The sequence below is a fragment of the Caretta caretta genome, chromosome 1 (genome assembly GCF_965140235.1).
Source record: "Caretta caretta isolate rCarCar2 chromosome 1, rCarCar1.hap1, whole genome shotgun sequence".
Lineage (NCBI taxonomy): Eukaryota > Metazoa > Chordata > Testudines > Cheloniidae > Caretta > Caretta caretta.
In genome coordinates this window covers 350613618-350627374 of record NC_134206.1, presented here as the reverse complement: position 1 = coordinate 350627374, position 13757 = coordinate 350613618, and the positions used below count along the sequence as shown (strand labels likewise).

The window sequence follows — 13757 nt, the reverse complement described above, 5'->3', positions numbered from 1 at the left end:
GAACGAGGGGGCGCAGCTGCCAAGTCATTAACGCTTCAGACTCCTGGCTGCAACTAACCCGGCTTCGGCTCCCTGGTGGCCTGGCTAGGCTGGGGAGCAGCAGGGCCCCGCCCCCAGCCACCGTGCTGGAGCCCGAACCGGGGCGGTTTGGTCAGTTTCCGACGTGCACACGGCTGCAGGCAGTCGGCTGGGCCTGCACGCGCGCCCTGGGTGCTGAGGCGGGCAGAGAATCCGCGGGTCAAAGGCTGCCCGTGGTCCCGGCCGGCCAAGCCCCCGGCGGGCCCTTAGGCCTGGGCTTGCTACGCTCTAGCTCCTCTCCCCCTGAGGGGGGGCGCGTTTCGGTGAGTGCAGGAGCTCTGGGCTGGGGGGGCTCAGCGTGTGCTTTTCCCTACGCTGAACGCTCATCGGGCCGGCTCCCTTCCTGTCCTCTCCCCCGGCCCCCATCAGAAGAAGCCTCACACACGCGCGCACGCAGGCAAGTGGTTGCTTTTATTAACAGCTGAGCACTTCCCTTGCCGCATCTCTGTGCCAGGCCAGCTCCCGGGGCCGTGACGCCAGCTCCCGGACACTGTGAATGCAGCATCGCCTCTGGCTCAGCCGCGCCCGCGGGCTGGATCAGGCCCAACGGCCGGGCCTGTCCTTTCAGCAGGCCCCAGCACCTGCTGCCCACCCCCCAGGCAGTTCCCATAAATGCCCAGGGCTGTGGGTCTAACTCAGTCTCTTTCCTCCATGGCAGGCATTGCCTGGCCCTGCAGTGCTCTGGCAAGGTGGGTCCTGGCCCGCAGCCTAGCGTATTCCCAGCAGGCGATGGTGTGGGCCGGCCTCCACCCATCCCATGCAGGAAGAGCCCCCTCCCCCCGGCCCCTTTGGGGGCCACAGCTTGTAGCTGGGAGGTTGGGGGGCAGCCTGCGCTGACGGATCCGGCGGAGCATCGCCCTGTAGCTGAAGCAGTGGAGATCAGTTTGCCTCGTCTCCCCCTCCTCGGGGCTGGCGTGCACGGCCAGGCTCACACGGGCGCCCCTCAGGAGGGAGGGGAAGCGGGTGAGTGTCTGCGACGTGCCCACGTCCTCACTGCTGCATGCTGCTGGCCTGCATTGCCCAAGGGCCCGGGCCTGGCTCCAGGGTCGAGGCCGGGGGGGCCTGCAGGCTCTGCTGGTTTTGCCAGAGCTGATGCAGCTCCTTGAACTGCTCCACCATCTTGTCTTTCAGGTCCGGATGGGAGATCTGCAGGCGGATGCTGTCCGCCGACCAGGAGAGCTCCCCAGAGAACATCTCCAGCAGGATGCGGGCGGCCACTGGCACGACCTGGGTGGCAGACAAACAGCAGGCCGTTGCTAGCCCGCTCCCCTCTGCGGCCTGCTCACCCCTGCCCCTTCCCAGCCTCAACCCCTTGTCTGCCCCCACTTCCTGGAAGGATCCGGGGCTGAGTTACCCAGCCCACACTCGGGAGTCCCTGCTACAGCCCTGCTCCGAGCACGTTCCCTTCTCTCCGCTAAACCCTGCCGGGTAACAGCCTCCTCTTGCTGCTGCGTCTCCACCCCTCCCAGCAGGCCAGGGCTGCGATTAGAGCTTAGAGCGTAAGCTACATGGGGCAGTGTGAAAATCTCCGAGCTTGGCCCAGGGAGGGGAGGGGCGGAGCGGTCGGCATGACCAGGGGGCCTGCTGAATGAGGGAGCAGCGAGGAATTGGTGACCGAGTGTCCCGTCCAAGTACTGATCGGTCACACCACTCCCAGCCCGAGATGCTCTGGTGACCCCCTGCTCGGGAAGGGTATCGCGCACACGCCTGGCCCTCAACTCCCCCTTCGCAAGCTGCAGGCGTCCCCCAGTCCCAACCACTCGGCCTTCTCTGGGCTGTTGCTGGGGGCCCATGTGGGTCTGCGGGCGCGTCCTCGTTCTAGCCTTGGCCTGTGTGCATGGAGTTCAGTGCAGTCCAGGGGCCCGGGGCGCTGGGCCATCAGGCACCCCAGCTTGGAAGGGCCACAGTTCCATGGCTGGCGTGTCCTGCTGCAGACTGGGAAGGAGCAAGGGCAGAGAGGGCGGAGGGTCCTTAACAGAGCCAAACCAGCAGACAGGACCGCAGCTGGGCCCTAGGCCCTGCTCCCAGGAGCGAGAGCGGGTGGGGGACCCCTTACCTGGACAGTGATAAGTTTCTTCTCCTTCGGCTTCTGGTCCGGCCACTCCTCTCCGAAGCAGAGGAAGATTTCGAAGGGGGGCGGCGTGCTGGTCTGCCCCTTCTGGAACAGGATGAGCCCTAGGGAGCCCCACAGGGAGACACAGCATGAGGGGCGGGGACCCCGTGGCATTTCCAATCCCCGCCGCCGCCCAGCATCTAGCAATCCCCCCCCCCGCCCCGCCCTCCCGCCGTGTGGGAGGGGCCAGGGCCAGAGGAGAGGGGCCCTAGGGGAATGGAAGCCAGAAAAGCTGGGGGCAGAGAAGCCACGTGGGGAGGCCAGGGCCGGGGCGCCAGGATGCGGAGGGCAGGGCTGGTCCCCAGCCCCTCTGGCTCACCGTTGAGGAAGCTCTCCAGGCTGAAGAGTTTGATCTTCCTCTCGCGCTCGATGGGGTTGGGGCCGGCCCGCTCGCCGGCGCAGGGCCCCGTCCAGAAGACCTTACACTGACACAGCCGGACGGCGTAGATGTCCTGTCCCTGCAGCTCCAGGATCAGGCCCCGGTCCATGGCGTCCAGCAGCTGGTGGGTGTAGAAGCGCTGCTTCTCGTGGGGGATGTGCTCGGTGCTGGGGAAGCGCACCTGCTCCAGCGTCACGGGCCCGAACAGCGCCACCTGCTCGTGCGTGGGCTCCAGGCTGCTGTGGAACAGCCGGCACCCGTGGGGGTTGCTGACGGTCAGGGAGCTGGCCTGCCGGCCGCGGTAGTGGAACTTGATCTCCAGGTCGGTCACTGGCCGCGGGAAGAGCGAGACAAGCCCATTAGCCGGGGCAATCGGGGGGGCCCTGATAACCCTGTGCTACCGTCACACCGCTACCTGCCCTCAGCCTCTCCCCCGGCCTGGTCACGGCGCTAGGTGCTGTCCGGAGGGAACGGCATGCAGCCCGCGCCCCAGGGAGCTCGCGCCCCAGACTAGAAGGGACAGGGCAAGGAAGCACCGATGGGGAGGGCAGCCCCAGGCAGAGCGGGTGGGCAGGGGGATCTTACATGGCAGCATGTGCGGGCTGATGAGCAGGTCGGGGATGAACTGTTCCATGGGCTGCAGAGACACGTCCGCGGGGGGCAGGTTCTGCAGGCTGCCCGGCCCCCCCAGCGGCATGCTCCCGGTAGGGTTCTGGGCCGGCAGCTCCCTGGCGGTGAAGGCACCGACGGTGGGAGGCGGAGGTGCCGACACGTCCGGGTGGAGGAGTTCCTGGGTGCCCAGCGGGGGGAAGGACCCGTTCCCGCAGGCGCTGGGATACTGGACTTCCTGCTTCGGCCACACGTAGGAGGGGAGCGGCTCCACGCCCTGGCTGCCATCTGCAAGACAGCAAAACACCCTGGCTCAGGATCCCCTCGTCAGCCCAAGCCAGCCGCTGGCATCGCCAGCCATGCCGGCTCCAGCCCACGACACCCAACACCCAGGCCCTGGGGGCGGGCCAGCGGGCCGGGACCCCCTCGGCACACGGCTCCTGCTCTCCAGCAACCCTGGTGCAAGGGCCCTCACCCTAACGGAGAGCAAAGGAGGAAAACAACTGACCCTTCCGGATGGGAGCTGGTCCTTTAGTGCCCCACACGGGAGGGTGGATCGAGGGTAAAAGAGGGGCAGCCCCCAACCTGGAGTGGGATCTTGCTGTGCCAGCCAAGCCCCCAGGGCACTTTGGTAGCTGGGACTGTCTGCTTGGGGGACAGACCCAGCCCGCGACTGGGGAAGAGAGGGACCACCCTGTGTTTCTCCCCACAGCTTTCAGGCTCCCGTTGGAGTCGGGGCGGGGGGCATTGGAGGCTGCTGAGTGCATCACTCTCCTCTGCCCCACGTTCCCTGATCAGCTGCAGGTGGCTCTGGGCACAGAGCAGGGGGAGCCCATGGGGTTGAGCCGGCAGGACCCCACACCAAGTCACAGCCCCTTCTCCTTTCCCTGTGGAGGCGGGGGTCCGGGTGGAGCAGGGGCGGAGGGGGCAGACTCAGGCATGAGGACGGCATAGGGAGAGGGAGGGCCTCAGAGCCCTATGGAATGCAGGGGGGTGCTCAGGGGTGACGAGACTCTGCACCAAGGGGTGCTGGCCCCGGGCAACTGGGCCGCAGTGACCCCGCCAATGGGCCGGGGCAAGGCCGAGAGACGCCCTGGCTGGCGCCCCGGCCCACGAGCTGGATGAGGTCGCCCTGCTCCATCACCATCCCCGGCCTCAGGCCACGCCGGCACCTGGCACCAGCCCCATCGCCTGCCGCAGGGCCTGGGCACTGCCCGAGCTTGCAGGGCACCCGAGGGAGGGAGGGGTTTAACCGGGGAGCAGAGTGGCTTTGTCCCCGGGGCTAAGTAGATGGAGGGAGCAGACCAGCCCTGCAAGTCCTGCTAGCCCCGTCCCCAAGTTGCCAGGCACCCCGGCCGGCCCCCCAGCACTCACCCACTATCGTCAGCGTCGTCATTTTCTGCAGCTGTGAGAGAGACAGGAGGCGCTCGGTTACTGGGGGAGGGCACCCAGGGGCCTGTGACAGACCCAGGGGAGGGGTGGCAACTTTCAAATCACACAAAACCTAACGCCCCTGCCCCGCCCCCGCTCACTCCATCCCTCCCACCCCCCCGTCGCTTGCTCTCCCCCACCCTCACTCACTTTCACAGGGCTGAGAAAGGGGGTTGGGGTGAGGGTTCCCGCTGGGGGTGCGGGCTCTGGGGTGGGGCCAGGGATGAGGGGCTTGGGGTGCAGAAGGGGGCTCAGGCCTGGGGTAGGGTGTTGGGGTGCAGGAGGGGATGCGGGATCCGGGAGGGGGCTCAGAGCGGGGGCAGGAGGGGGTGCAGGCTCTTGGAGGGAGTTTGGGTGAGGGAGGGGGTTCAGGGCTGGGGCAGGGGATTGGGGTGTAGGAGGGGGTGCAGGCTCCAGGAGAGGGCTCAGGGCAGGGGCAGGGGGTTAAGGTGCAGGAGGGGGTGTGGGGTATGGACTCCAGCCAGGGGGCGCTGACCTCAGGCAGCTCCCGGAAGCGGCCGGCATGTCCGGCTCCTTGGCAAAAGTGTGGACAGGTGGGTCTGCGCGCTGCCCACCCCTGCAGGCACCGCCCCCACAGCTCCCATTGGCTGTGGCTCCTGGCCCATGGGAGCTGCAAAGCCGGCCCTCAGGGTGGGAGCAGCGCATGGAGCCTCCCTGGCCACCCCGTGCCTAGGAGCTGGACATAGCAGCCGCTTCCGGGAGCCACATGGAGCCACGGCTGGCAGGGAGCCTGCCTTAGCCCCGGAGCACCGCCAGCCGGACTTTTAGCAGCCCGGTCAGCAGTGCTGACCGGAGCTACCAGGGTCCCTTTTCGACTGAAGGTTCCAGTTGGAAACCGGATGCCTGGCAACACTAGGGCATGCCCATGCAGCCGAAGGGATTCCCCCACCCCAGGGCCTCGGCAGCCAGCCCGTGGGCTAGCAGATGCAGCGCTGTTCAGCAGGTGGGGCAAGCGCAGCACTCTGTCCCAGGTTTTCAGGGGACACTCAATGGCAAGCTCTGGCAGCCTGCGAAGTGTGTAATGGCTAGTAGCCTTCTGGCCCTATTGCACCCACACTCACGCGCTGGCCAGCTCCACCAACCCCCTCACTCACTCACCTCCTCATCCTCCTCTCCCAGGCAGCAGGTGTGATCCTCCCCGGCCAGCGAGTCTACAATGGAGACACGGGGGCGGTTAGCAAGCCACACGTGGGAGCCATGGGGCCCGTTGGCAGCAGGGGGTGTGTCATGGGGCCTGTTAGTTGGGGGTGAGGCTGGAGTCACAGGGCCTGCTAGCTGGGCGGAATCATGGGGCCTGTTTTCTGGGCCGAGTGAGGGTGTCTGGGGTGCGTCACGGAACCTCTTAGCTGGGTTGCGGGGCGTGGGTCCTGGGTCCTGTTTTTTGGAGGGCCTGGGGGTGTCCAGGGGCCTGTTAGCTGCGTTGCGGGAGGTGGGTCAGAGGGTCTGTTTTCAGGGCGGGTTTGCTGGATGGGCAGTCATGGGAGCTGTTAGCTGGGTGCTGCGAGCGTGTGGGGGTAGAGTTGCCAACTTTCTAGTCACACAAAACCCAACACCCTAGCTCCGCCCCTTCCCCGAGACCCCACCCCCCACTCATTACATTCCCCCTCCCTCAGTGGCTTGTTCTCCCCCACCCTCACTCACTTTCACTGGGCTGAGCCAGGGGGTTGGGGTGTGGGAGGGGGTGCAGGCTCTAACTGGGGGTGCAGTCTCCAGGGTGGGGCCAGAAATGAGGGGGTCAGGGTGCGGGAAGAGGCTCAGGGCTGGGGCATGGAGTTGGGGAGCAGGAGGGGGTGAGGGCTCCAGCTGGGAGTGCAGGCTCTGGGGTGGGGCTGGGGATGAGGGGTTTGGGGTGCAGGAGGGGGCTCCAGGGTGGGGCCGATGGACTCAGAGTGTGGGAGGGGGCTGCAGGTTGAGGCATGGGGTTGGGGTGCAGGGGGCTGAGGGCTTGCGGGGGGGGGTCACATGGGCTGTTAGCTGGGGTTTGGTGGGGAGTCATGGGGCCTGTTAGCTGGGTTGTCAGGGATGGGTCACGAGGCCTGTTTGCAGGGTGAGTTTGCTGGATGGGGTGTCATGGGGTCTGGTAGCCGAGTGAGGCGAGGGAAGGGGGGTCACGGGGCCTGGTAGCTGGGTTGCAGGGGCAGTGGGTCCCGGGGCCTGGTTTTTGGAGGGGGCTGGAGGTGTTGTGGGGCCTGTTTGTGGGGTTTTTGTTGGGTGGAGGCACAGGCAGCCCCCCCAAGCACTGAGGGGCTCACCAGGCAGCCCCTGCCTAGCCTCTGCAGCTCTGAGGTGGGGCCGCCGAAGATGGGAAATAGGCCAGAGAAGCCCAGGCGGCGGGGGGGCAGGGAGGGTGTTATCCTCCCTGCCCCCCCCTCAGAAAAGAGGACCCCAACCCTCATTTTTCCCAGCAGCCTCCTTTCCAGGTACCCTGCTTGCCCCCAGTTCCCCTCCTCCCCCAACCCAGTCCCCCCTTACCATAAGAACGGCCATACTGGGTCAGACTAAAGGTCCATCTAGCCCAGTATCCTGTCTACCGACAGTGGCCAATGGCAGGTACCCCAGAGAGAATGAACAGAACAGAGAATCATCAAGAGATCCATCCCCTGTCGCCCATTCCCAGCTTCTGGCAAACAGAGGCTAGGGACAGCATCCCTGCCCATCCTGGCTACTAGCTATTCATGGATCCATCTTCCATGAACTTATCTAGTTCTTTTTTGAACCCTGTTATGGTCTTGGCCTTCATAATATCCTCTGGCAAGGAGGTCCACAGATTGACTGTGCCTTGTGTGAAAAAATACTTTCTTTTGTTGTTTTAAACCTGCTGACTATTAATTTCATTTGGTGACCCCCCCCAGTACGTGTGTGTTATGAAATCACAGAATATCAGGGTTGGAAGGGATCTCAGGAGATCATCTAGTCCAACCCCCTGCTCAAAGCAGGACCAATCACCATTTTTTGCCCCAGATCAACTGAACAGTCCCCTCAAGGATTGAACTCACAACCCCGGAGACAGAGTAAATAACACTTCCTTATTTACTTTCTCCACACCAGTCATAATTTTATAGACCTCTATCGTATCTCCCCTTAGTTGTCCCTGTTCCAAGCTGAAAAGTCCCAGTCTTATTAATCCCTCCTCATACGGAAGCTGTTCCATTCCCCTAATCATTTTTGTTGCCCTTTTCTGAACCTTTTCCAATTCCAATATACCTTTTTTGAGATGGGGCGACCACATCTGCACGCAGTATTCAAGATGTGGGCGAACCATGGATTTATATAGAGGCAATATGATATTTTCAGTCTTATTATCTATCCTTTTCTTAATTATTCCCAACATTATGTTCGCTTTTTTGACAGCCGCTGCACATTGAGTGGATGTTTTCAGAGAACTAGCCACAGTGACTCCAAGATCTTTCTTGAGTGGTAACAGCTAATTTAGACCCCATCATTTTATAGGTATAGTTGGGATTATGTTTTCCAATGTGCATTACTTTGCATTTATCAACATTAAATTTCATCTGCCATTTTGTTGCCCAGTCACCAGTTTTGAGAGATCCTTTTGCAGTTCTTCACAGTCTGCCTGGGACTTAACTATCTTGAGTAGTTTTGTATCACCTTCAAATTCTTCCACCTCACTGTTTACCCTTTTCCAGATCATTTATGAATATGTTGAACAGTACTGGCCACAGAACAGACCCCTGAGGGACACCACTATTTACCTCTCTCCATTCTGAAAACTGACCATTTATTCCTACCCTTCGTTTCCTATCTTTTAACCAGTTACCAATCCATGAGAGAACCTTCCCTCCTATCCCACGACAGCTTACTTTGCTCAAGAGCCTTTGGCGAGGGGCTTTCTGACAGTCTGAGTACACTCTATCCCCTGGATCCCCCTTGCCTGGGCTGCTGGTACCTCCGTTGGGCTGGTGGCCCTCGCACACCTCGTAGATCTTGTAGGGCTGCATGGGCGTGTCCTTTGTGCCGTCGTAGATCAGCTTGAACTCGCGGCTCTTGTTGAGGGCACAGCGCAGGTTGGCTTTCCACTTGGCTGGGTCCGGCTCATCTACACCTTCATTGTACTTGCCAGTCTCCTTGGCCCAGGCCTGAGAGGTTGGGATTCATGGGGTAGGGGGGTGGTCACAGACATAGGTCAAGCCCCAGCCCAGCCCCAGTGCTAGGAGCTCAGGAAATCCAAGCTTTCGCCTGTATGGTCAGTTGATTAAAGTTTCATTCCTGAGCTGCCATCGGCTGAGCGATGACAAGGGGCAGCCAGGGGGTGGCCTGGGGAGAAGGCAGCTCGGAGATGCTCTCCTGACACAACGTATAATTCACTGGCGGGCCAGCACCAGGGCCAGAGCCTGTGTCGGCTTCTGCAGTGACACCGGCTGGCATAAAACGCCACGGGCTTCCGGGCCTGGCTGACAGCAGCACATCACCCCTCGCAGCTGCGTCCACAGGGCAGTTCAAAAAGGGGTGCGGACATCACGCCTCCTGCTGCGAGGCTGGTACGATCGGCCCCATTTCACAGGGGGGAAAACAGGCCTTTTCAAACACCTCAAGAGGCGGCTAACTGAGCGGCCTGGTGGCTAGTCCCATGCAGCTAGCAGGGTGCATTCTGGGACACCAGGGGGTTATGCCATCCCATGAGCCTCCCATCCCAAGGGGGCAGAGGGACCCATAGCCTGCCCCAGTGCAGCAGCTCCTGGGAGTCCCAGTTGGGGTCACGTCGCATTGCGCGCATGACCAGCCAACCCCGTTCCTTACATGTCAGCTGGGTGCCATGTGCCCCAAAGGGTACCCCCAGCCCAGCCTGGCATCCCACAGGCCCCCTGGGCGGTCACCTTGAAAACGGTGTTCTCGTCGTCCTGTGTGGGGACGTGCCGGGTGGCGTGGCGCCAGGGGATGCAGAAGAGCTTGCGCTCGGGGTTCACCCACTGCAGGCCTGGGTACTGGTTGCTGTTCACTTGGGCGATGAGCCAGGGCTTCAGGCGGATGCGACGGGGATGCGCGTTCATGGCGACTCACGGCCCGCAGGGCCACGTCGGCCACTAGCCTGCAGACAGAGAGAGGGAGAGTCTGTTACAGGGCCAGGTACCCAGGGGAGAGGGCAGAGCTAAGGGGGAAGGAATGAGGGGAGGGGGAAGGGCAGGGATAATAGTGGGGGGGAGGCAGAGTCCTCCCTTCCCCGTTCTTCACAGACCCCCAGATCTGTCAGGCTGGAAGGGACCTCAAGAGGTCACCAAATCCAGCCCTCTGCGCTGAGGCAGGACCAAGTAACCCTGGACCATCTCTGATGGGGGTTTGTCCAGCCTGGTCTTCTTTCTTTATTCAAGTCAATTTTATTAAATCGCCCTCTGACTAAGGCGAAGATTTGGTCCCCGATATTTTTAGTAAAAGTCACGGACAGGTCACAGGCAATAAACAAAAATTCACGGAAGCCGTGACCTGTCCCTGATTTTTACTAAAAATATCCGTGACAAAATGGGGATCTGTGGGTGCCCACACCGCCTGCAACGGGGCAGCTGCACGGCGGCTAGGAGCTCCCACCGCGGACTGCGTGTCGGCACTCCAGGGTCCCCCACTGTCCATGGCTGGGAGCTGCTGGGGCCCCCGCCGCCTGCAGCAGCCAGGAGCTCTGGGGTGCCCCTGCTGCCCGTACTCCGGGAGCCCGCGGCGGCCGGGAGCTCAGGGGTTCCCCCACCACCCACGGCGTCCAGGAGCTGTAGGGTACCCCCACCACCTGCAGCAAGCTTGGAGCTCCGGGGGCCGCTAGAGGTGATGGGGGGTACCTTAAAGCTCCCATTCCCGCGCGGGCAACAGGGGACCCTGCAGCTCCCCACCACTGCGGGCTGAAGTCCCAGAGGTCGCTGGAGGTCATGGATTCCGTGACTTCCGCAACCTCCGTGACTAAATCGTAGCCTTACCTATGACACGTCTGCTGCAAATACAAAAAGACAAACCTACAAATCTAAAGTAACCACATCTATATCCACGTTTCTCAACCTTTTCGATACCATAGACGGGCTTGCTGCCTTCCTAAACTGTGTCAGGGGGATCTCAGGGACGGGCGCCGGTCCATGAACCGGTCGGTGAGAAACACTGATATACATGATCCATTAAAATGTCAGTCAGAGCCTAATAAAAACTCTCTTCTTCAGCACAATGCTAAAAGGGCAAAGATTGCCACTGATTTGATTACTGCCAGCGACTGAGAAGAAACTAAAAACATCCTTGGAGATGGTGATCAAAGCTCGTTTCCTGCACAAGAGGTAAAATCCCGCGTGCTCTCAGAAGCTGGAAAATTCTAAAATCCAAAAGAGAGTGAGGTAGGTCCTCCAGCACTCCAGATTTACATCGGCAAAGCCGAAGATGTGAAGGAACTTCTCAACAGCTTGAAGGACAGCAGTTTCCATGGTTTGGAATCTTAGCTGAGTCTGTGCCTTAAGCAACAGGGGTTTGAGAACTCACTCAAATATAGTTCAAAGACATAGGCCATCTTCAAAGGAAAAAACCAAAAGCAAACTTGGAATCATGAGTCATAGCCAGATATTCTTCTTGAGTATGGGCTGTCATGTTCTGTTTGAGCAGCTGATGATATCAATTAAAAGATATTGACAATAAAGTGAGTAGCAGAAAAAGCCAACATAGCTGTGATAAATTGGCGAGTGTTATACCATGGAAATAAGGAGCACACAGGTTGTTCCTCCATCTCCTGGAGGCAAAGAAGGGGCAATTTATAATCTGGAAGGGGACAGATTTTAAACCAAAATATAAGAAAAGCAATGCAAGCTCTACTAATTACAGAAAGAACACCCAGCTTGGCATGTAAAAACAAGGCAGGGGTAGACTTTGGGAGAAATAAAAGTCTCCTCAAAAAAATATTTTGAACAATCTCTAAGGCCAAAATTTGTCCCCTTAACCAAATTTCAACCCCATAGATGACCTGGAATATTATTTTTGCATTAAAAATTCTTAGTGCCAGGGGCAACTCTGTTCCCACCATATGAGCATGTAAAACGGAGCAGAGCTAAGGGCCTTTTGGTTTAAGTCTTTATGACAAGGGGACCAGTGGTCCGAATGATAAAACTTTATCCCTAACTAAGTAAAAGCAGAGACTTGTTCCACAGGGTGGCCTTCCTAGCTTCCACTCAATTTGCAGAGGGGTTCTTCCCCAAAATCATGACCTTGACCTTATAATTTAGTTACAGTGAGAGTTACCATGAGAGGGAAAACGAGAAAATAACTGGGGGAGTTAGTGATAAAACAACCCCATCATCAGCATACAATGACTCTGGGATAGGTCGACCCTTAATTTGTGGCAGAGAAAAATTATCTTCCATTAAAACATCCACCACTTCATTAATATGTAAATTGAAAAGAGGAGGAGCAAGAAGGCATCCTGGGCATACTCCCCTAGAAACAAGGAAAATGTTGATTTTAGTTCTGACCCTGATAGCCATATTGCCCTGGGCTAGAGACTCCAAACGAGTTGAAAGTCTCGGATTGTAATGTAAATATTAGAAAGGTTCTGTTGGCAAAAGGAATACACATTAATGCACTGGACATAATGAAGAAACATTCAGACTCCCCTGAAGTGGCTAAAAGTGCCTGCAAAATGGTGAGTCATGTTTTTGAAGGAAGGTAAGATATACCTAGTAATGTGGGATCATGTGATGTTCTAGTACAGGTTTTAAGACATATTTAAATAATTGACAGTTAGTTATTTACTTCATGTAGGATGAAAATTTACTGTAGAGCAGAAGTCACGTAGAAGATTCTGATTCAACAAGATTATGAGTCAACAGCGTGCCCTTGTTGCCAAGAAGGCCAATGGCATTTTGGGATGTATACGTAGGGGCACTGCCAGCAGATTGAGGGACGTGATCGTTCCCCTCTATTCGACATTGGTGAGGCCTCATCTGGAGTACTGTGTCCAGTTTTGGGCCCCCCACTACAAGAAGGATGTGGATAAATTGGAGAGAGTCCAGCGAAGGGCAACAAAAATGATTAGGGGACTGGAACACATGACTTATGAGGAGAGGCTGAGGGAGCTGGGATTGTTTAGTCTGCGGAAGAGAAGAATGAGGGGGGATTTGATAGCTGCTTTCAATTACCTGAAAAGGGGTTCCAAAGAGGATGGATCTAGACTGTTCTCAATGGTAGCAGATGACAGAACGAGGAGTAATGGTCTCACGTTGCAGTGGGGGAGGTTTAGGTTGGATATTAGGAAAAACTTTTTTACTGGGAGTGTGGTGAAACACTGGAATGCGTTACCTAGGGAGGTGGTGGAATCTCCTTCCTTTGAGGTTTTTAAGGTCAGGCTTGACAAAGCCCTGGCTGGGATGATTTAATTGGGGATTGGTCCTGCTTTGAGCATCTATTGGACTAGATGACCTCCTGAGGTCCCTTCCAACCCTGATATTCTATGATTGTTACCCATCCTTCTTAATGTCTCCCAAAGTTTGCCTTGATCAATAGAACCAAATGCCATCTTTAGATCTAAGAAAGCAACACACACTGTAGCACCCTTAACCTCCATATATTTATAGGTTTCAGAGGAACAGCCGTGTTAGTCTGTATTCGCAAAAAGAAAAGGAGTACTTGTGGCACCTTAGAGACTAACCAATTTATTTGAGCATGAGCTTTCGTGAGCCACAGCTCACTTCATCAGATGTTTACCGTGGAAACTGCAGCAGACTTTATATACACACAGAAATCATGAAACAATACCTCCTCCCACCCCACTGTCCTGCTGGTAATAGCTTATCTAAAGTGATCAACAGGTGGGCCATTTCCAGCACAAATCCAGGTTTTCTCACCCTCCACCCCCCCACACAAATTCACTCTCCTGCTGGTGCTAGCCCATCCAAAGTGACAACTCTTTACATAATCAAGTCGGGCTATTTCCTGCATAGATCAAGGTTTTCTCACATCCCCCCCACCCCCATACACACACAAACTCACTCTCCTGCTGGTAATAGCTCATCTAAACTGACCACTCTCCAGGTTTAAATCCAAGTTAAACCAGAACATCTGGGGGGGGGGGGGGGTAGGAAAAAACAAGAGGAAACAGGCTACCTTGCATAATGACTTAGCCACTCCCAGTCTCTATTTAAGCCTAAATTAATAGTA

The 13757-nt window shown here is 58.0% G+C and overlaps 1 protein-coding gene across 9 annotated transcripts in view; it reads right to left on the bottom strand.

Annotated features, from left to right (window-relative positions):
- Window positions 1–470: 470 nt before the first annotated feature.
- The window catches only part of IRF5 (interferon regulatory factor 5), a 41962-nt gene continuing 28675 nt past the window's right edge, over window positions 471–13757 (bottom strand). For all 9 annotated transcript variants that reach the window (XM_048836803.2, XM_075124596.1, XM_075124597.1 and 6 more), the window contains 8 exons: window positions 9467–9678; window positions 8539–8728; window positions 5730–5782; window positions 4554–4584; window positions 3156–3467; window positions 2511–2900; window positions 2135–2253; window positions 471–1305 (listed from right to left, as the gene is read on the bottom strand). In XM_048836803.2, the coding sequence (XP_048692760.2) occupies window positions 1069–1305; window positions 2135–2253; window positions 2511–2900; window positions 3156–3467; window positions 4554–4584; window positions 5730–5782; window positions 8539–8728; window positions 9467–9640 (1506 nt within the window). In that variant the 5' untranslated portion in view covers window positions 9641–9678 and the 3' untranslated portion in view covers window positions 471–1068. The remainder of the gene's footprint in view (window positions 1306–2134; window positions 2254–2510; window positions 2901–3155; window positions 3468–4553; window positions 4585–5729; window positions 5783–8538; window positions 8729–9466; window positions 9679–13757) is intronic.